The 23,642-nt window shown below is 41.8% G+C and overlaps 1 protein-coding gene across 1 annotated transcript; it reads left to right on the top strand.

Annotated features, from left to right (window-relative positions):
* The first annotated feature begins 13,822 nt into the window (after positions 1-13,822).
* Positions 13,823-15,082, top strand: LOC140906180 (paraneoplastic antigen Ma1 homolog). The gene has a single exon (XM_073329675.1). It carries the CDS (start codon positions 13,823-13,825, stop codon positions 15,080-15,082), a length of 1,260 nt encoding a protein of 419 aa, XP_073185776.1.
* The last annotated feature ends 8,560 nt before the right edge of the window (positions 15,083-23,642 follow it).

The following is a 23,642-nucleotide window of genomic DNA, read 5'->3' as shown; positions in this document are numbered from 1 at the left end:
GTGTACAGTGACTCACTGACGCCTCAGGTCACAGAGTAGGAAGGTTTCAAAGACCTGCTAAGGAAGCACAGTCCCTGTCAGGAATTTTTGATATAGATTATCTCTACCTTGTGCAGCTGAGCTGCTGACAAAGTGATTTCACAGGAGATCTCTCTATATATTTAGAAAGTGATTCACTCAGCCCTTGGTGACAACAAGCATTGAAGGCACTCATTTTTGTGGTGCTCTCTATTCCCTGGTCATGCAATCAGCCATTAGCTAAAGATTTTCCAACTTAAAAATCTCTAATAGATGGAGCTGTGAAATTTGAGCTGCCAGGATAACAATTAAAGTATGTCTACACTGCTATTAGACAGTCATGGCTGGCCCATGCCAGTTGACTCAGTCTTGGGGGGCTGTTTAATTGTGGTGTAGAAGTTCAGTCTCTGGCTGCAGCCTGCGCTCTGGGACCCTCCCACCAATGAGGATCCTAGAAACCAGGCTCCAGCCAAGCCTTTTTGCATGAAACCCATGAACCTGAGTCAGCTGTCACGGGCCAGCTGCAGGTTTTTAATTGCAGTATAGACGTATCCTCAGAGGTCCTCCAAAAGTCTTGAGGGTATTGCTTGGATGTTCATCTAAAGCTTTTTGGTTTTTATCCACATCACTTCGATTTAGAAATCAGGCTCCAAATCTCACAATTTCAGATTTTAATTTGCAGTACTGCCTGGCTCCAGTCTAGCCCAATACGTTACAGAAACAGTTCCTCTCTTATGCTACTTTGTTACTTCCGCTTCAGGAGTAAGCTGAAACGAGGAAGTGCAGAGGTACCTGAAGTTTTGTTGGTTTGTTTTTTAAGATGTGCTGGTAATCTCCAATACTACCTAAGAAACTGCCTTTCTCCCTATACAGCATGACTGCTCTTGGGTAATATTTTCAGACGTCCCTAAATGACTTAGGAGTGGAGTTGCTCAGAAATTCTCCACATTTTTCTATTGGTGAATGCTGCTTTGCTGAAACTGAAATGTTCCAGTAAGATGGTTTGACTTTGATGAAAGTCTGACAGAAAGCGAGGATGCTTTGAAACTTGCCTGGTTTCCTGCCCTCCTGGATCTACTGCAACTCACCTGGCAGGCTGCTGCGGTACTGGGAGCACAAAAGTTCTACACCACATTATACTGGTATAATCACAGCAGTATAATCCACCCTAGTGTGAACACAGTTATACCTAGTATTAGTAAACTTCTAGCAGTATAGCTATTTCCACAGGGGATGGGGAATAAGCTGTGTGGTATAAGGAACCTTTACATGGCATAACTATATTAACTTGTAATGTATGCAGGTGCCCACACACAGCATGTGATTGGCACAAGCCTGTAACCAATTTTTTTCAAGCACTTTGCTGAAGAAATATGGGTACATAATTGCCATCCAGTCATTAGGCTAAAAACTCCTTTGTAATGACATGAAGTACGATGCTGTATATTTAAGGGACTTCCGTGGCCTCCCTTACTGTAGTGTCTGAGCCCTGTGAGAAAGGAAAGTTCTATTATCCATATTTTACAGAGTGGGAACTGAGGCACAGAGAGAGTAAATAACTTGCCTAAGTACAGTAGTTGTAGTCATGCTGGTTTTCCCAGACCTGAAGAAGAGCTCTGTGTGGCTCAAAAGCTTGTCTCCCTCACCAACAGGAGTTGGTCCAGTAAAAGATATTACCTCACCTTAGGTCTCTAGGTTGCCCATTGTCACATGGGGAGTCTGTAACAGAGCAGAGAATTGCACATGGGACTCCTGAATTTCAATTTAGTACTCTAACCACTGGACCATCCTTGCTCTCCGTTCAACAAACTGATAAGAAGTTAACTACACTGGGTTCTTACAGACATATTTTTCCTTGTGAAGGCTTGTTTCAGTGCTTCAGCAAAACTTTCTGGTAATCATTGGTAGCTGTATGTTATGATGTTGATCTAATCGAGCATTAACATCATTATTGTAGTTTTGAGGTCCACTGTTTCATACCAATGGTTCTGGCATGATCTGTTTTTGTTCCTGGTCTGTTTGACGGCATGAGACAGCATAAAGGGGTGGAATGTTTACCATCCATCATGCTCAAAAGGAGGATACAGGCAAACCACTGATACAGTGTTTGCCGCTGCAAAATATTCAGGAGCGCCACAGTCTCATCAAAATGACCCAGAAGGTCTTTGCCATAATTATGATTGTTATTTCAGTCATCATCTCCAGCAGTGACCTAGAACCACTTATCCACAGCCAATAGATGTGTTTCAGAATCTGTTAATCTGTTACTAAATAGCTTGCACAGCACATTTTCCCATCAGTAGACAGCAGTTTTTTTCCCTTTTCTTCAAGCAAGTGCTACATCCTTTCTTCTCTGTTGGGAACATTTTCTTCCCTAAAAAACTTCTGTTGCTAACTCTCTCTCTCTCTCTCTGGGAGACTTTAGGACTACATACAGTCCAATAAAGTAGGTGGATTTGACACACCAAATCCTCCTGAAGCTAGAAAATTACTTCTTTATACTTCAGTTTACTCAGTTTCTTTCTGAATCAATTGTCCAACTTCTGTGAGGTTCTGTTTTAGATGGCAGTGTTAGAGTAGAATATAAATAGATCCTTAAAATAGATTCATTTTAAAATCAATACACCAGTTGCATGCCAGCAATAAACTTTTTTATACTATGTTTCCTATTGAAAGGTTTGAGATACTTGCTGAAATAAACCATTTTTTAATATAGATTGCAGGATGGACATATCATGTAGGCTTAGATCATACTATAGGTGTGACAGGTTCCCTTTGGGTTGCCACTTGGAACTGGGGTATCAGTGAGCCCGCCTGGCCCACCAACCTGGGTTCCCTTTACATTGTACTGCTATGCAGCCTGTCAAGTCCTTCCCCAGGATTCAGATTGCACTTAACCAGCACACACACAGGTAGGGACACATCCAGCTGCAGTTATACACGCAGATGCTGAGATCAGCTCTGCATGGGAAGGCTCAGCTAAGGCACCTGCCAGTTGCTAAGGCACAGCCCTCCCCCTGGAGTGTAAACCCAAAATTATAACATCTTGTGCTGCACAGGGAACTGTAAAGCATAAACTCATGAAATTTGCCCCCTCCCTCAGTGTGGAGAGAGAGATGCTTTCTGCCCCAAGTTATAATTTCCACACACTGGTTTTAGACAAAACAAAAACAATTTTATTAACTTCAAAAGATAGATTTTAAGTGATTACAAATGATAGCAAACAGATCAAAGCAGATTACCTTAGTAAATAAACAAAACCGCAAACTGAGCTTAACATACAAAATAGGTAGGATATGAATTAGCAAATTCTCACCCTGAGTGATAAACAGGCTGACAGATTCTTAGGGCACAAACTGCCTTGGCTTTCCGAGGTTTTCATACACAGGCTAAAAATTCCTCTAGCCTGGGACCACCACTTCCCACAGTTAAGTCCTTGCCCCTCAGGTGTTTCCAGGTGTGGTGTTGTGGGACGATTGAGGTACCAACATCATTTTCCCCTTTTTATATCTTCTTCCCACTTGCTGGAAAAGTCTTTTGCTGTGATCTGGGTACAAACAGTTCCCACTGTGTAGTGCTATCTCTGAGAGATTTCTATTGTACACAGTTCCTGGGGTAATCCTTGTGCTTGTGTGCTTTTCCTCAATGAGCCATTAACATTGTTTGGCTTTTTTTTTACCTGAAAGGCTGCTTGTGGGTGTTTTCAACCTCAGAACATGTTTCAGTAACACATACATAGCCAAACTTCATAACTTCAAATACAATGATAGCACATATAATCCAATGAGATATTAATGTCTAGCAGATCAAGACTTTTAGAATGATACCTCACATGGCATACTTTGTACAAAACATATCCTAATTACATGATAGTGGTGAATATTGGGGTGCCAGAGTGTCACAGTAGGTACATCTACATTTACAGTGGTGTGTTAAGTAGATCAGCACAACAGCCAGGCAACAGGAGGGGCTCAATAAGTGAGTTGCATCCTGCCCCCAGTCACAGAGAGAAAACGTAACTTGAAGTTACCTGATATGCACATCAGGTTTCTAATGCAAAATAAAGTTAAATAGACTTGTTATTAAAAAAAAAATAGAGAGGTATATTGCATGACCTCTTTATCATAACGGGTAACCTAAACATGTACTTGTCAACACAGAAAGTGGAGGTGTAAGCAATTCATGTCATTCTGGACCAAATTTTACTGTCAGTCACATCTACTCACATGTGAAATTGACAGCACAATTTGACCTTATGTGCAATATAGAGTTGGGATTACTTACTTTGTAAGCAATTTTGGGACAAGGACCATCTTTCCATTATGTGTGTGCACAGTGCCTAGTATAACTGGATCCTGATTCTTGACTGGTGGTCCCTAAGCTCTACTCCAGTGCAAATAAATATGTTGAAAATAAATAAAGCCAAAGATATAATTGAAAAATGGAGAGAAGCAGTTTACTGAAGTCTACGGGTCTGCAATTTCTACTTAGTGTTTCTGGTCTCAAATTTCCCAGACAACAATTTGAGATAATGCATTTGAAAACTGTAGAACCTCTTTTTCGTGAGGCTGCTTAAGACTCTGAAAAATAAAATTCTCATTTTGGAGGGTCTAAATAGAATGCAATTACTGCACATGAAGCAGTAAACAGAATCAAGAAGTAGAAACTAAAAAAATATACATTGTGATAGAATGATTGTAGTAAATTGATGGATATTTTGATTTTACCATTGTTTAGCTCTTAAGACTATTATGAGCCAAGTGCTATTCACAGAAAGCTGGGGTATTATGTAAATAGACAAAGCAGACTATGGCCAGGGTTCCATTTCAAATGGCATATAGTGCAATAAAACAAGTCAACACAGTGCTGTATATATTTTGTTTTCTGCACTACTTTTACTGGAGGAAGAATACATTTGACTGCTATTATTATTTTAGGAATAAACAAAAAAAATATGCCATCAAATTATTATTCTGTATAGTGGAAATAAAGCTATTTGAGGGAAAAGTAAGTGACTTGCCAGTGATCAACTGGTACACATGATATTAATTAAAATATTTTGTCTTGGACTTAAAAGGTTTCTTCAAAAGTGTATAACTTATTAATTTTCCCCCAAGATAGATTCCAAGGCCAGATGGGACTGTTATGATCATCTACTCGGACCTCCTGTATAACATAGGCCATAGAACTTCCTCACAATAATTTCTAGAGCAGATATTTTAGGGAAAAAAATCTAATAATGATTTAAAAGTGGTCAGTGATGGAAAATCCACCACAAACATTGGTAAGCTGTTCTAAAGGTTAATTACACTCATCATTAAAAAAAAACACCTTATTTCCAATCTGAATTTATCCAACTTCATTTTCCAGCTGTTGCATCATGTTATGCCTTTTTCTGCTAGGATTGAAGAGCCCATTATTAAATATTTCTTTCCCATGTAGGTATTTATAGATTGTAATCAAATCACCCCTTAGCATGTTCTTTATTCAGCTAAATAGATTGAACTCTTTGAGTCTATCACTATAAGAAATCTTTTCTAATCTTTTAATTCTCGTGGCTCTTCTCTGAACCCTTGCCAATTTATCAGACATCTTTCTTGAACAGTGGACACCAGAACTGGATGCACTGTTCCAGAAGTGTTCTAAACAGAGAGGTAAAATAATTTCTCTACTACTATTTACTATTCCCCTGTTTATCCATTCAAGGACTGCATTAGTCCTTTTGGCCACAGCATCACCCTGGGAGCTCATGTTTCACTATTATCTGCCACTACCCCAATTTTTGTATCATCTGAAAACTTTAACAGTTGTTGTGGAAAATGAGTCACACCATCTGTTTGGTTCAAACAGTCTGAGGTCCTTTTATTTGAATACAAGCATGCAGGGAGAAGGAGACAGAGATGGCCACATGCAGGTGCCATCCTGGTCTCTCTCTGTCCTGCCCCTATAATACCAGTCTTACATAGTTTTTTACATTCAAGTCAAATGATACATTTCCTTAATTTTTTATCACTCAAGCATTGTTAATAAAGCCTTATAAGGAGCCAAAGTAAACAGTTTCAAAATTAGTACTGTGCTGATGCGCTTTGTTATTGTCAAGATCTGCAGTTTGCTTGTGGCAGCGTTTTGTCTAGGGGCTTTTGCAGGTTTGGTGGGGGCGGGGGTTGCATATCCTGGACATCTAGGGACTTGAGCTAGGCTAGAGGTTGGCCTAGTTCGTTATCTGGGTCAAAATACCATGGCCCAGCATATGCAAATGCTCTTAGCTTAAGTGAAGTCTTACAGGATGCCGGCCTGTAGGCCTCTTGCATTACTGCTCTTGCCTATGCTGCATATAGTGCATAGATCTTGTCACAGGGTGGGGTGGGGTCAGGTTCAACAGCAAGGTTAACAGCAACTTCCCCCACAGTTCCCGTTTTGTGCTTTTAGCACAACTATTAGTTGTAAACCTTCATTTTTATCAAACCTTGTATTTTTTTATTTTAAATTAAATGGCTTAGCCTTTGCGGTTTTAGTTGCATGCAACGACAATTCATGGTTAGGATGAATATGGAAGGTGCTAGTTGTATTACATCCTTTACAATAACGATAACATAATCCTAAACTAAACAACAACACTAAAAGCATTAACATTCCCATTGTAATAATATGATGGGGTTGTTGTATAGCCTTAGTCACAGAACACAGTACATTATACTTAGTACATAAAGCAGACACTTTATAGTCTGTATGGAAAGCATGCTTCTTAATTTGATATATATTTTTGGAGCATATGAATTTTTTCTTGTAATTTAGAATATTTTTAATCTCTGGTAGAATTAAAAGCAAATTTTGGAATCTGTCAGGTACTAAATTAGTCCAGTTAAAGGGTATTTGGAACCTAAGGGCTAATTGTAGAATTTTATCCGCAGGCCAATGAATGATATGATTGCCTGCGGCTGTAGTGAGATTAAAGTGTACATCATTCAAGGTAGTGGTCTTAACATGCACACAGCTATTATTAGCTTGGAAAAGTAGGTGTCCTGTCAGGGTAGTCCCGTGTCCCATACCCTCCCAACAAATGTTGTCATGAACAGTGACAACCTCTCCTGGTTTTAGTTTACGTACACAGTGAAGTTGAGGGGGTTCTAACGGCCAGAGTGTTCAGTGGCTTCCAATCCATACCCAAATGTCGGGCGTTATTCCGGGAGCACTGACTACAAATCGATTGGGCAGACCAGGTAGTTCAAGTTCCCAAATGTCTCGGTGAATTATCCAATCCCACATGCATCCTCCCTACGGACCTGGCAGGATTCGGTAGGTGGGAGTCCATACTCCTCTGATTGGCCCGTATGCTTGGAAGGAGCACTGAGAATGTCTACATTTCCACTTAGAAAATCTCCAAGTATGTCTCCACAGCCACAGATCAGATGGTACTCCCGAGGTGACTGTAAGGGCAGAGGGCCACGCCTGATGTTCAAGATCCCTCTGAATGGCCATGAACGGGTCATTCAGAAAATCCTGAACCTCTGAACGAGCCTGATCCCACTGCAATGCCTTTCCAGCGTTGGTGATACCCAGTACCATCTCTGTTAACAGCTTTTGGGGTCATTGAACTAAGGGCTGAGATAACGTATAATTCACCAACACCAGCCTAAACCTGGGCTAGCTGTGCTCCACTAATGAGGCCCATGGCTTTTTCCAACTGTCCCCATTTTTTCCTCATGTTGCTGGCCTTTATGGATATTCCATATTGCAGCTATACTATTTGCACCATCCCATAGGTGTCCAGCCAAGTCCCTCTTCTTTCTAGCAGAAACTCAGGTCCGTTGCTGTGCCAACCAAATGGCAGCTCCTTTTGAGCAATTAGGATATATAGAGGTAATCTGAAAACTAGATAAGGGTAGTGTAAATTTTATCGTCCCTAGTGTAGCATTAATTACAGTCCATTGAAACTCCAACCCATTTCTCTTTGATGAAGTATTATACCACATTTGATGGCTGAACACCCTTATGTACTCTTGAGAGGCCTCAGCATCAATAGCATAGGATGGGGTGTACTGCAATATGGTACAGTTTAAATTATTAGTTATTAGGACATTTTCAGTACAGGTAATATTTTCAGCAGCAGAACAAACTTTTTTGGGTATTTGTTTGATTATTCACCAGTATTATTTTGTTCCACCCCCCCCTCCCCAGGTCATTGATAAAAGTTATATAGCATAGGGCCAAGAACCAATCCATGCAGAACCCACTAGAAATACACTCATTCAATGATGATTCCTCATTTACATTTTGTGACCTGTCAGTTAGCCATCTTTTAATCCATTCAATATATGCCACATTAATTTTATATCATTCTAATTCTTAAATCAAAGTGTTGTGCTGTAATGAGTCAAACACCTTGCAGAAGTCTTAAGTATATTACATCAACACTATTAACTTTATCAATCAAACTTGTAATCTCATCAACAAAGATAGGTTTATAGAAAACAGATTCTGTCGAACTATATTTATTGGCATTAGTTATATTACCCTCCTTTAATTATGTATTAATTGAGTCCCGTATCAGCCACTCTATTATCTTGCCTGGGATTGGTGTCAGATTGACAGGCCTATAATTAGCTGAGTCATCCCACTTACCCTTTTTTAAGTATTGGCATAACATTAGCTTTCTTCTATTCTTCTGAAACTCTCCCAGTGTTCCGAGACTTATTGAAAATCAACATTAACAGTCTAGCAAGCTCTTCAGCCAACTCTTTTAAAACTCTTGGATGCAAGTTATTGTGACCTGCTAATTTAAAAATGTCTCACTTTATTAGCTGCTGTTTAACATCCTCATGATATACTCATGGAATGAAAAGAATATTATGATATGACTACATCATCTGTGTTTTTCCCCTTCAAGTACAGAATGGAATTATTTATTGAACACTTCTGCCTTTTATACGTTATTGATATTTCCACCATTTCCATCTAGTAATAGACCAATAAAAATGCTAGGATTTGTTCCTAATATACTTAAACTCCTTCTTATTGTTCTTAACACTCCTGGCCATAGAGGTTACCTTGTGTCCCTTTGTTTTCCTTATCATTTTTGTACAATTCCTAGCTTCTGATTTATATTAATTACTATCAATAGCCCCCTTTTCCCATTAGTTTTTATAATAAAATCGCTGCCTTAACTTACCCTGTAAATCAAGTTGTTTTTTTTTAATCAATACAGCCCTCTTCCTTGATTGTGGCATTCTAAATTCCCAATTATCATTCATATTTATCTGTTTAAGTTCTTCCTCCCAGGTCATTTGGCTCATAATTGTCTTCAGCTTTGTGAAAATGGCCCTTTTAAAGATATGAATATAATAATCTCACTGGTCTGGAATGTATTCTGTTTTCACATTATAAATATGATCATGACTTGATTACTTGTACCTAAGTTACCATTAATTTTTAGTTCTGTGATCAGTTCCTCTATCTGTTAAGACAGTGTCTAATATAGAATTCCCCCATGTTGCAACACATTTTGAGTTAGGAAATTGTTACCTATAATATTAGGAATTCCAAGGGTGCTTTAGTACTGGCACCATGAGACCTCCAGCATGTGTCACTCAGGCTGAAGTGCGCCATGATCATGCAGGTTTTTTTTCCTGCATACTATGGATAGGTGCATAAGGAGCCAGTGATCCTGATTCTAGTGTGATTTGGTGATCTGTAGGAGACACCAACTAATATCCCATCTTGTGGTTTATCTGTTAGGACATTGAGTCATAAGAATTCAAGATGAAGACGAATAAGAAGTGTGTAGGAGTAGAGGTATATTAAGATGTTGCGGTCTAACATTTATGGCAATTTTGGCTCCTTAACTAGAGAAAAGGCAGGAATGGCATTTTAGCCATGTCTGTTGGTTTAACCAACAATTTGTTGTGTTCACTAACAACTGTATTGGTTTTACTGACTATATCTATTGTATATTTAATTAAGTGAAAATGTATAATGTTGGGCCATTAAATAGGTATTGTTCAGGCATCCCTTAGGGTCTTGGTTTAAGATCCCTCCATGATTTCTAGAAGGAGAACACAAGACAAAAGATGTGCTCGAAGGGGAAGATATCGAATTCTTAGTCTTAATGAATAAATTATTTATAAAATAGTATATATTGTAAAATTGAATATTTTGCAAGTTTTATTGAGCTATTTTAAGTCTGAGTTACTTAAAAATTCCTGTGAAATTAATTATTTATCTTCAACGAAGGACCTTGGGTTTGCCGAATATCTGTTTTCTTTCAACCACTATGTTTTCACTAAAAAAGTTTCATTTGCAGTGGTACAAGCAGTGTTTTACTGAATTCACAAAAAAAGCCATGGGAACAAATGTGTTTCTTCGGATTCATCATTGCCAAATTAATTTGTATAAAGCCAGAACAAGCCCTAACCTTTGTCCTTCCCTCAAACAACCCAAAACTAATCTGTTTTGAATGGTCAGAAATTTGAGACAGTCCTCAAGATCCAGGCCAGATTTTTAAAGATATTTAGGTGCCTCAAGAAGTAGATAAGTGTCTAGTAGGCTTTTCAAAACCCCCCTAGGTGCTAAATCCCATTGATTTATATGCATGGTTACATACCTGAAGATCTTAAATTCTAGCCCCCAGCCTGCAAAGACCCATCACTTGTCAACAGCTGAGAATTTTCTCTGTAATGTGCTTGAGTGGGCGAGCTTTCCTTTTTCAGAATAAATCTTCAAGGTGTGGCTGGGTGTGACTGGCTTTATTTGATAAAGGATACAGGAATCCCATCACTGGGACCCGCTGAATTGTATTTTTATGGTTGGTTCCATTCAGGTGTTTTGCAGTATGGTGTGTCCATTTTACAACAAGAATAAGAGGAAAATACAGCACATAGGAAATAAAAATCTTAAACGCAAGGACAACAGGGAAAAGCAGTTGTTGGAAGTATAAGGCTTTAGTTGAAATCAGTGGCCCTCCTTAGGTTGTAAGATTGGAATCACAACCAAAGGTATAATGGGTGATACGAAGGACAACACTACAGCTGAGAAAAAATCATGTGATATCTGAAAGAAAAAATGTCATTTTCAGTTTATGTTTGAGGGGGAAAGTTTAAAAAAAACAATTAGTTTTGATCTGAATTTTTAATTTGACCGTTTTTGAAAGATAAACATTTCAATTTTATTTTTTATCCCTTCCTATTTTCTTTTTTCAATACTGGATGCAATCGAATAAACGAATGTTTTCCACCTTCCTTTTATATCCCTTTTCCCTTTCCCACTCAAAGATTTGTGAAGTTACAGTGGGCGGGAAGAGGAAAGAAAAATGTCAGGGAAACCCCATGGACATGATTAAATTTTATAGCATTCAGTGCTAAAAATGGAAAAAAAGGAGGGAGGGGGAGAATGAAAATTCAAAAATTTCACATTTTGACTTGTAAAAGCCAAAGCTAAACTTACATTTACCCAAATGTATATTCTGCCATGAAAAAAATGTGTATTGGGGAAACTCCATTTTTCAGCAAGAAATTTGATTGACAAATTTTCACCACCTCTACCTATCACAAATTTACTGGCTCTTTCAGGGCCCTTTCCTGCCATATTGAAATCAATGGGCATTTTGTTATTACATTCCCTCAGAAGAGAATTCAGCTCATAAATTAATTATTTGACTCCAAACAATTATATTCCCTAATCTGGAATTGGAAATGTTCATACAAACACACTTTGGAAGGGTTTAATTGCAAAATTGATTTTTCTTCAGTTAAACTGCTTTGTAGGGAGTTGGTTCTATTACTAAAGAGGGATCTGGGATGAAGGACTCTTGGACTCTGACCCTTAGCTCTGATACTAACTCACTATGCTGAACATTCAATCTTGGTAGAAGGCCAATACAAGACATGTTTTGAAGCCTATGAGGATTTAAGTGGTGCATAGTCTCTGTGCTATCCTTCTTTGCTATAGTGAGTTTTAACCTGTGTGACTGTGGACAAATCACCTTAATGTTCCTGTCTATTATTTTACCCATGTAGCTATAATGCACAATTATAAAACTATTATTATTAATTTGTGTTTGTGTAAGCAGAGTCAGGATGAGCTCCACCCTGACATCTGGTGGTGAGGTGTGGCAAGTTGTGGAAAAGAACTTCAGGGTCTGATCTCATTTGCATAGGCACACCCACCCCGCCTAGAATGAGGCCATAACTGCCCAAATGGTCACTTTGGCTGTTGTGGGATCCCCAGTGTCTCTGTTATTGGGGCGGGAAGAATAAATTGTTATTACCCTGATTATGGGAACTGTGGAACTGTACTTGGCCTTTTGTTATGATGGAGGGACTCACCATCAACTAAGGAGCACTCGCTAGGCAAGGGACATGGGTTCCAAAACTCTGTGAATTGAGAGAGGCTTGAGACAGGTTTTTGTACCTGGTGGTGTGGCCCCTTTGTGAGGGCCTGAAACACCAATTGCACCTCTCTCTCTCTCTCTCTCTCTCTCTCTCTCTCTCCCTCCCTCCTGTGGAATGTCAGAGCTAATTTTGGGTCTATTAAGAGTCTTGCTACAGGTACTGTGCTGAATTCACTTTGGCCTTATGGTGCACTAGCACTAAGGCTCCCACTACTATAAGCTGAAATCACTGAGCACTGTGTCAAGTAGTGGGGAGCCGGAAGATCTAGAGTGCAGTGGTGCTGTTTGTGGATAGGCTGGCGGAGTGTTCGTGAGACGGCGAGGCGAGCTGTGCAGAGCGGAGCCGTTTGTGAGACAGCGGAGTGGTTGTGAGATGGCAAGCTGAGCAGAGCTGTTCATGGGTCGGCTGAGCGGAGCAGAGCCCTGTGGGGCAGTCAGCTTTAGGACACGTAAGGTGCCCCTTACCTCTTTCCCCCCACATACAAGCACATTTTAGCCAGACTGGGGAGCAACACTCTGCAGATCATAGAATCATAGAATATCAGGGTTGGAAGGGACCCCTGAAGGTCATCTAGTCCAACCCCCTGCTCGAAGCAGGACCAATTCCCAGTTAAATCCCAGATGAACTTTTGAACTCTGGGGCTGGACTTTTTGAACTTTGGGTGATTTGTGGATTGCTGGACTCAAGAGATGTTTGGGTTCTGGGACTCAAGAACCCGAGGGAAAGGATGTGGCCCAATTTGCTGGGGTGGGTCTTTGCTCATGGTTTGCTTAATGAACACTAGTTGTGGTGTTTCCCCAATTTAATGCTGATGTTGTTTACCTCATGTTATTAAAGATTCTCTGCTACATCGAGACTCTGTGCTTGCGAGAAGGGAAGTATTGCCTCTTTGAGGCGCCCAGGGGGTGTGTAAGATTTTCCCAGGTCACTGGATGGGGGCTCGTGCCAGTTTTGCATTGGCTTTGATGAGAGGGAACTCCTGTGTACTGAACCCAGCCCTTGCTGCTATCAGCTTGGCCTGGCAGAAGGGTTACATTTCTGGGGGCTCGTCCGGGATGGAAACTGGGTCAGTACCCCTCACAAGCACATCTTAGGTGAGTCATTAAATTGTGAAAACCCAAAATCTGGTTGTTGGTGTTTTGATCTGTTATATTTGGGAAAGAAATTACAGTTTGTATAATGGCCCTACACTTGCTAGAGGATTGGTGCAAGAGGATGAATATTAACCCTAGGAACTGTGTCCTGGTGACCGGGGTGCCGGAGGCATTCGATGAAGGCTCAATAGAGCCTGCCTTAAGGGCATCCACTGAGTACCTGAGTAAGTGTAAAATGTGTGGGCGCATGTTTGTGAGGGAGGACGGAAATTTTGCTGTACTGTGTGAGCTGTCGATGGCTGTGGACCTCTACAGGTTCCAGGCATGATAGCAGTGGAAGATGGTGAGTGGAAGGTAATAACTACTGGGAGCCAGCCCTCACCAGCCTCTGCCTCTGAAGTGGAGTTTTTAAAGAAAATGTCGGCCTTTTTGGGGAAAGAGGGGAAGACCTTGGCTGATATGCCAGGTCTGTTGGGCCTTGACCCAGAAGTCCCACCCCGGGAGGCTGCTCCATCACCTGATGAGTGGGTGAAGACTTTGGGGCAAGCATTAGAGAAGGTTGTGCCACCCCACCCTGAGTCAGGCCCCTATCATAAACTGAGGTTGTTTTCTGGGGGTTCCACCCCAATGCCTGGGGAGGAAGCATTTGAACCCTGGCTGGAACACACCACTGAAATGCTGCAGGAGTGGACAGTACCTGATGCTGAAAAGAGAAGGCGACTAGTAGAGTGCATCAGGGGGCCAGCCCTAGATGTGATTTGCACCCTGAAGCTCAGTAACCCTGGGGTCAAGGTAAAGGACTGCATAGAGGCCCTTGATCATGCCTTTGGGAGAACCGAGGGCTTAGAGGATGTTTATTGCAAGTTCCTCAATGCTAGGCAACAAAAGGGAGAGAAAGTTTCTGCCTATATACAGAGGTTGGAGAAATTATTACAGAGAGCCATCATGAGAGGAGCAATAGTGGTTGAGCAAATGGACCGGACTAGATTGGCTCAGATCGTGAGGGGAATTCAATATCAGAACCCAATCCTTCTCCACCTTCGATTAAGGGAGCGCCAAGACAATCCACCGGGTTACTCTCGGCTGATAAAAGAGGTCAGAGAGGAGGAAGAGAGGCAGGAAGCTGGTGAGGTTTGGGAGGTTCAGCCACCCCAGGCAACTGCCACAACATCCATACGAACGCCCAAGGCACTGATGGTGAATCCTCAAGAGGAGCTTACCCAACGAGTGCAGGTCCTGACACAGAAAGTGGCTGAACTAGAGAATACTATTGATTCAGCAAAGACTTCAGTGTACAAGGAACCCCCCGTTACCACGGTCCAGAAGACTACATTTAGAACCTCTGCCCCACCCCGGCAACATGGGAAAGGGCAACCCTTCTTCTGCTACCAGTGTGGCCAGGATGGGCACATTGCTGCCAGGTGTCAGAATGCAGAGAATCCCTCGCTAGTATACCAAAAGCTGAGGACCACCTTGGGAAAGTCGGGAAACGGCTCCAGGGCCTGGGAAGGGAGCCGCCTAGGCCTGCAGGGTTTGGAGGCTCCCCTGCGAAGAACCATGCCACCCGAATCCCACCAGGATTGATAGGACCTTGAGCAGAGGTCACTGTAAAGGTTGAAGGGACAGAATGTAGAGCAGTGCTTGACACGGGATCCCAAGTAACTATCATATTCCAGTCTTTCTACCAGCAGATGCTTACGCATCTGCCTATACAGCCCTTGACAGGGCTTGGCTTGTGTGGTCTCAGCATGAATGAATACCTGTATCAGGGGTATGTCATTGTACACCTGGAATTCCCAGAAGAGATCGCTGGGGTAAGACAGGAGGTGGACACTGCAGCTTTAATATGTCCTGACCCTAAAGGTGTCTCTGAGGTATCCATGCTAATAGGGACCAACTCCAGCCTCTTTAAGGTGCTTGCAGATTACTGCAGACAGCGAGCAGGGGACCAATACCTGAATACCTTGGTGATACGCACACATTGTGCCGCAGCCTACAGAAAAATTGAGGATGCAAAAAGAGTGATGCCTGATTTGCCGGTGGGAGCATTGAGGTACGCAGGCCCGGTCCCCTTAGTGGTGCCTGCAATGACAGAAAAGGAGGTGATTGTCATGAGTACCTGCCTGAAAGGCAGTAAGAGAACATTAGCAGTGGTAGAGCAGCCGACCGAGGGAGGGCTCCCTGAAGGAGGTGCTGAAGATAGCAGGAATTAAAAAGTCTAGGACAACGCCTTATCACCCCCAAGTGATCCTCAGCCAGAGAGGTTCAACCGAACCCTATTAGATATGTTGAGAACTTTGCAACCAGAGCAGAAGGCAACCTGGAGCCAGCATGTCGTATTTCTGGTGCATGCCTACAATGCCACAAAGAACGATGCTACGGGAGTCACCCCATATCTCTTGATGTTTGGGCGAGAACCAAGATTACCCATAGACTTGTGCTTTGGTGTATCAGAGGATGGAGATAGCTATGAAACTCATCAGCAATATGTATCCCGACTAAGAGAAAAGCTGCAAGATGCTTATTGCTTAGCTACCGCTGTGGCTCGGAAGAACACAGACCACAACAAACATCGATATGATGCTAGAGTGTGTTCGCAGGAGCTCCAGCTGGGGGACAGAGTCCTGCTGCGAAATTTGGGTATTGCTGGCAAACACAAGGTAGCTGACAGATGGAAGGCAATACCTTACCTGGTGATGGAAAAGCTGGAAGATCTGCCAGTCTACAAGATTAAACCTGAAGACAGTCCAGGGTAAATAAAGACGGTGCATAGAAACCTTTTGCTCCCTGTGGGGGAATTGGTAAGCACCCCTTATGAGATGGGCCACGACATGGTAGCCGGGCAGAACAGAAGTGCTAGACCAAAGCCGCCATCCAACACAGACAGTGGGCCCCCTGCAGCTAACTTACCCCTATTCTACACATCTGAGAGTGAGTCTGAGGAGGAAGACACAACCCTGGTGTATCCTGGGATGGAGACAAGATTTCAGTCTCGATCAGCTGAACCAAATGAGAGTTCTCCCTCTTCAGCCCTAAACCCCATGGCAGAATTATTTAGGCCCATTTCTGACACCCCTGTGCCGCTGATGAGACCCCCGTGTGATGACACACACAGGTTATTGGACAGTGGAGACACACAGGTAGAGGATGTCCTGGGCACCTTGGACCCTCCCGCGTTAGAACTAAGAATGCAGGGTCCTACGCCAGTAGCCAAGGGACCCTCAAAGGAAGGCTCTCCATCCATCAATCAAGAGGATGTTCCCTCTACCTCGGCAACAGAGATTCTCAATAGACGAGACAGGGTGATAAGACCAGTAAAACGGTTAACTTATGATGCACCTGGGGTGACTAGTGAGGAGCCAATACATTTAGCACACAGGATTGTGGAAGCTACAGTGGGCTTTCTGAGGCCCTTTGGAGGAAACCAATGAGTTAGTATAAAGGGAGTATGATTTGTCGGAACGCCAAATTCTTGGCTGGGGGGAGGATGTAAGCAGAGTCAGGATGAGCTCCACCCTGACATCTGGTGGTGAGCTGTGGTAAGTTGTGGAAAAGAACTTCAGGGGCTGATCTCATTTGCATAGGCAAACCCACCCCACCTAGAATGAGGCCGTAACTGCCCAAATGGTCACTTTGGCTGTTGTGGGATCCCCAGTGTCTCTGTTATTGGGGCAGGAAGAATAAATTGTTATTACCCTGATTATGGGAACTGTGGAACTGTACTTGGCCTTTTGTTATGATGGAGGGACTCACCATCAATTAAGTAGCACTCGCTAGGCAAGGGACATAGGTTCCAAAACTCTGTGAATTGAGAGAGGCTTGAGACAGGTTTTTGTACCTGGTGGTGTGGCCCCTTTGTGAGGGCCTGAGACACCAATTGCACCTCTGTCTCTCTCCACTGTGGAACGTCAGAGCTAATTTTGGGTCTATTAAGAGTCTTGCTACAGGTACTGTGCTGAATTCACTTTGGCTTTATGGTGCACCAGCACTAAGGCTCCCACTACTATGAGCTGAAATCACTGAGCACTGTGTCAAGTAGTGGGGAGCCAGAAGAACTAGAGTGCAGTGGTGCTGTTTGTGGATAGGCTGGTGGAGTGTTCGTGAGACGGTGAGGTGAGGCGAGCTGTTCATGAGACAGCGGAGTGGTCGTGAGACGGCAAGCTGAGCAGAGGGGAGCCGGTCGTGGTGGAGCGGAGCCGTTCGTGAGACAGCTGAGCAGAGCAGAGCCCTGTGGGGCAGTCAGCTTCAGGACACGTAAGGTGACCCTTACCTCTTTCCCCCCACACACAGGCACATTTTAGCTAGACTGGGGAGCAACACTCTGCAGATGAACTTTTGAACTCTGGAGCTGGACTTTTTGAACTTTGGGTGATTTGTGGATTGCTGGACTCAAGAGATGTTTGGGTTCTGGGACTCAAGAACCCGAGGGAAAGGATGTGGCCCAATTTGCTGGGGTGGGTCTTTGCTCATGGTTTGCTTAATGAACACTAGTTGTGGTGTTTCCCCAATTTAATGCTGATGTCGTTTACCTCATGTTATTAAAGATTCTCTGCTACACCGAGACTCTGTGCTTGCGAGAGGGGAAGTATTGCCTCTTTGAGGCGCCCAGGGGGTGTGTAAGATTTTCCCAGGTCACTGGGTGGGGGCTCGAGCCAGTTTTGCATTTGCTTTGATGAGAGGGAACCCCTGTGTACTGAACCCGGCCCTTGCTGCTATCAACTTGGCCTGGCAGAAGGGTTACATTTGCAAAGCATTGTAAAATTCTTGGGTAAAAGGAAAGTACTATTCATTTTAACAATGGCTGTTTTAGAAGTTTCCCTTTTAGCGGACATTGTTCACTAGGTTAACCTTAAAAGCAATGTTTTACTCTGTGTTCAGAATCAGAAAATGCTCCTCCCTCCATCCAGTGCAACTTTTAATATGGTCCTAAAGAAGCAGCTAAAAGGCTGTGATATTTTGATACTTTAAAAAAAAAAAGCTAGAAGAACAAATGAAGAAGAGATCAGCAAACTTCCCTTATCCAGCAGAAAGGATAAGGTTATTCAAGGTTTCCTATCTACAGCAGAAGATGATTCTTTGCTTTGAAGTCTAGAGAGCATAAGAAAGAAAAGAAGCATCTGCTCTCCAAGCAACCGCACTTCCAATAAGAAATCAAAGAAACTAAGATTGCAAGCAGCCACTACGGGTTTAGAGACGATAATTCTCACCCTGAGAGCACTGGCAGATTTTGCTTTTCTTGTTCTATTTTTATGTTGGAATCAACTAAATGTAAGGTGTCAAATTCATCCCTAGTAGATCGCCAAATGTGGCTTCACTGGAGTTACACTAAGGACAGATTTGGCCCACTAACTCAAAAATTATACCTAATTATACTGAGTGCCCACTGATGTAGCCTAGTTCATTCCAAAGGTCTTTTCAGAGTGGATATGGATGTTCACAATGCACAGATTATGAAGTCAGAAAAGACCATTGTGATCATCCAGGACAGTGATTGGCAACCTTTGGCACCCATCACGTAAAGCCACTGGCGGGCCGGAACAGTTTGTTTACCTGCAGCGTCTGCAGGTTCGACTGATTGCAGCTCCCACTGGCTGTGGTTCACCATTCCAGGCCAATGGGGGCTGTGGGAAGTGGCGTGGGCTGAGGGATGTGCTGGCCGCCACTTCCCACAGCCCCCATTGGGCTGGAACGGTGAACTGCGGCCAGTGGGAGCTGCGATCGGCCGAACCTGTGGACGCTGCAGGTAAACACACCATCCCAGCTCGCCAGTGGCTTTCCCTGATGGGCCATGTGCCAAAGGTTGCCAATCCCTGATCTAGGCTGACCTCCTGCATAATTCAGGGAAGCCGATGACCAGTGATAATTCCTGTTTGAAGTAGATCAGATCTTCTAGAAAGACATCTAACCTTGAATTAAATTACCAGTGAATGAGACTCTATCACCACCCTCGGTAAACTGTTTCAATGCCTAATTGCTTTCACTGTTAAAAATCTGTACCTAATTTAAATTTGTCTGCTTCAACTTCCAGTCATTGGATTTTGTTATGTTTTTTTTCTGCTAGATTAAAGACCCTTCTATCAAATTTTTGTTCCCTCATGTAGGTACTTGCAGACTGATCAAGTCACCCTTTGACCTTTTCTTTGATAAGCTAAATAGACTTGGCTCCTTGGGTCTCTTACTATAAGGCACGTTTTCCAAACCTTAAATCATTCGTATGGCTTCTTCTGGACCCTCTCCAATTTTTCAACATCCCTCTTGAATTGTTGACACCGGATCTGGACACAGAATTCCAGTATTCACACCTGTGCCAATCACACAGGTAATGTAACATCTTGATATTCCCCTGGTTATACACCCAAAGATCACATGAGCCCTTTTAGACACAGCATTTTGGCTACAGTGAAAACAAAATTCTACATAAAAGGTTAGACAGGAAGTGAAGAATACTGTAGAATATCCAAATGAAATCGCAGAGGGAAGTTAAGTAGGTAAAATGCAATTTTCCAAGAACACATTTCAGACAGTTCAGCTGTTCTAACACACCCTGGTTCTTATACAAGTGCCATAGAATCTTTAATGAGCTCAATTTGTCAGATGTAAGTCTTTCCTCTGAAAGACAGCGCTAGTAAAAATAACCCACAGAACAGACAAGAAGATTATCTTCATCCCTTTGCCTTCTTTTCTCATCTCTTCCCATGTACCTTTGTGTTTCCCTCTTCAAAGCTCTTTCTTACTTTTTGGCTTCTCATTTTTTCACTTCCCTGCAACATCAGCAATTGCAGATGTTACTTCTGCTCCTGCTGTGAGAACAGATGATACCATAAATTATCAGATTGTAGGAGAAGGGGAAGCAGAATAGCTGAGAGGTAGCCTAAGGTTCTTCTCTGATTGATAATAATGCTACAACTCCTTCCTACTGCCCTCCCTTCCTAGCGAGCATGGGGCAATCATCAAGGCATATGGCAGTCCTATCTATGCCTACAGCACCTAGACTTTGGTAGTAATGCTGAGGCATAGGCTCACTACTGACAACTTATTGAATCAAGAAAACCTCTTTTTGTCACTCTCCATGAAGTTCCTTGGATATCTCCTGTGGAAGTATTAGCTTCGCCTAATCCAGTTTAATTTGTGAGATTAGAAAGACAACACTACAGCTGGAAAAAATTCATGTGATATCTGAAAGAAAAAAAGACATTTTTAGTTTATGTTCAAGGGGGAAAGTTTAAAAAAAACAATTAGTTTTCATCTGAATTTTTAATTTGACCATTTTTGAAAGATAAAAATTTCAATTTTGTTTTTTATCCCTTCCTATTTTCTTTTTTCAATACTGGATGCAATAGCATGAATGAATGTTTTCCACCTTCCTTTTATTTCCCTTTTCTGGGAGGAACTAACGTAACAGGTGGGGCTATAAGTTTGCCTGTGGGTGAGATTTCAGTTACCCCATTTTATAAATATTTATCAATATTGTTTTACTTGTTATATTTCTATTAGCTCTAGGGAAAGGCATTGAATTGACAACTCTGGGGAGTCTCCTGTGCTGGTTTTGCTTTGATATTTGTTATTGTTTGATTCTCTTCTTTTAAGTCTTCTCTTATTCTTGTTTCCTAAAGTTAAAGTTTGTCACTAAAACCACTGACACATGCATAAAGCTTAACTTTGGAGCACAGAACTCAGACAGATGCCACGTACGGTAAGTGTTGGGCATTTTACCCTATATTGTTCACTGAAGCTAGTTTATTTGAGCCAAAGTTAATACATTTCCATTCAGACTAACACATAAATCACGTAATAAAGTTTGCTAAAGCAAATAAGGTGTAGTTGTGTATTTTAACTTGATTACTCTGGGAAGTACATAAATTGGCTCACCCAAACTAGTGATGTCTTCATTCTATTTAATTCACTGGTAGATTTATGCTTTCTGAAAGAGGCTTGTGGGATAAGGAAGTGAGTATCTTGGTGGGAGAGCATATCAGTCCTGAGTTGCTAACTGCCATCAGCTTTCATCAATCTCATAGGATAGGGCCCTGAGTTGCTTTGAATGCATCACAGGACAGTGAATGACTTAATGGGCAAATTACATTAGCACATGACTAGCCTGGGCCTAGTTCCTTGTTCCTAGTTCTCTTGTTCCTTTTCCTTTATCTCATCTCTCCATTCTCTTCTTATCTTAAATACAGTTATCTAGTACCAGCAGCTGAAAGGGGGGAAATGGACTTGCCTCATGCTCTGTTAAACTGGGAAGGTCCACTTCAGAGAAAGTGTTTCTAATCAGGGCCATGATTTGAATCTATTTTACAAGGAGTGAAATATCTAGAGCATTTAGACTACCAATTTCTCTCTCAAGAATGAATAATTTTCATAACTGTATTATTAGAGCAGTGAAGTCAGATCTAAATCCCTTCCTACCATGGAATTGGAAGATGTAGCCACCAGGCTTTAACTTCCCATCCGGGGCTCTTTTTCTGGTACAGAACAGAGAGTGCAAATACATATTAGGGCATCAGGAAGGATGCTACCCAAATCCAGAGTGGCGTGCAGTGGCACATGGACAGAATAGTGTAAAAAATGACTTGTAATTAGCTAACTGAATCAAGGGGTAACAGAGAAGGGTGCCCCAGGGGTATTTTACAGAGTATTAATTCTTCAGTTGGAGCTTACATATCATGGTGATGGGTGCACTAATATTGTCTAGCTAGAGAAGGCCAGATACACATCCAATGACAATCGATGCCGTTCCACTGACCTCACCTGAGCTGTGCTAGTTTACACCAGCTGAGGACCAGGCCCCTAACTAGATAGAGGAAAAAAAGAATATGACTAGTACAGTTGAGCAAAACCTGGATTTTCCACCCAGCAGGAAATTCCACTGTTTTGAAGTTGGCTAGTTCTGAATCTAAATGAATTATCAACATCTTGGAATTTCCTAGGAAACAAAGTATTCTGACATAATTGGTTTTTGGTCAATCAAAGTTTAAACTAAAAACTTGTTTCAGCTTTTCAACCTTATCAAATGAATGATTTCAATCTTATTATGAATCATTTCAATTTTTTTGCTAAAACAAATTAGCCAAAATTGACACATTGCTGCAGAAAGTTTTTATTTAGTTGTATCAGCATTTTCTGATATAAAATGATTGCATTGAAAAACTTTTGACCAGCTTTAATAAATGGGGGAAATTTTTATATCATTTTTGCTACTTTGCTAGGAAGTTCTTCCTAAAAAATCTCCAAAAGTAATATTAGATATGAATAAAAACCAGAAGGGAACATATACAGTATAGCAATTCATTACTATTACTAGGTGAAATATTCATACCTAGCCATATAATTCCAGATAAGCTCTCTTCTTCTTCTGTATTAGAAGAATAAACCATCATTTGTACAGGTAATTGAAACTGCAGATAGTCTACGATGAAGTTTGATTGAACAATGCCAATGAAGATAAAGGAAAGGTTTACCACCTACCCATCTGTGGCAGGCCAAACCAAACAAATTGGTTGAAACTATAGTAAAGAACAGAATGATCAGACACATAGATGGACATGATATGTTGGGGAAGAGTTGTGATGGCTTTTGTAAAGAAAAATCATGCCTCAACAATCTATTAGAATTTTTGAAGGGCTCAACAAACAAGAGGCCATGGGTGATATAGTGTACCGGACTTTAAGAAAGCCTTTGACAAGGTCCCTCACCAGAGTAAGCACTCATGGGATAAGAGGGAAGGTCCTCTCATGGATCAGTAACTGGATAAAAGATAGGGAAAAAAGGGTAGGAATAAATGGTCCAGTTTCACAGTGGAGAGAGAGGTACATAATGGGGTCCCCCAAGGATCTGTACTGAGACCAGTGCTGTTCACCATATTCAGAAATGATCTGGAAAATGTGTAGAACAGTGAAGTGGCAACATTTGCAGATGATACAAAATTACTCACGATAGTTAAGTCCAAAGCTGACTGCGAACAGTTACAAAGGGATTCCACAAAACTGGGTGCCTGTGCCATAAAATGGCAGATGAAATTCAGTGTAGATAAATGTAAAGTAATGCACACTGGAAAACATAATTCTAGCTATACATATGTTAGGATATAGATATTCAGGCCTGTATCTAAAGGCCTATTCTTTAAGAATGTAGGTATATGTTT

This window comes from Lepidochelys kempii, chromosome 2 (assembly GCF_965140265.1).
Source record: "Lepidochelys kempii isolate rLepKem1 chromosome 2, rLepKem1.hap2, whole genome shotgun sequence".
In the NCBI taxonomy this organism is placed as follows: Eukaryota; Metazoa; Chordata; order Testudines; family Cheloniidae; genus Lepidochelys; species Lepidochelys kempii.
The sequence above is the reverse complement of the archived record's forward strand: the minus strand, read 5'-3'. Positions and strand labels throughout refer to the sequence as shown.

What these genes read in the sequence shown, in the direction of transcription:
- LOC140906180 (XM_073329675.1), top strand. Translation starts at nt 13,823, where the DNA reads ATGATAGCAGTGGAAGATGGTGAGTGGAAGGTAATAACTACTGGGAGC.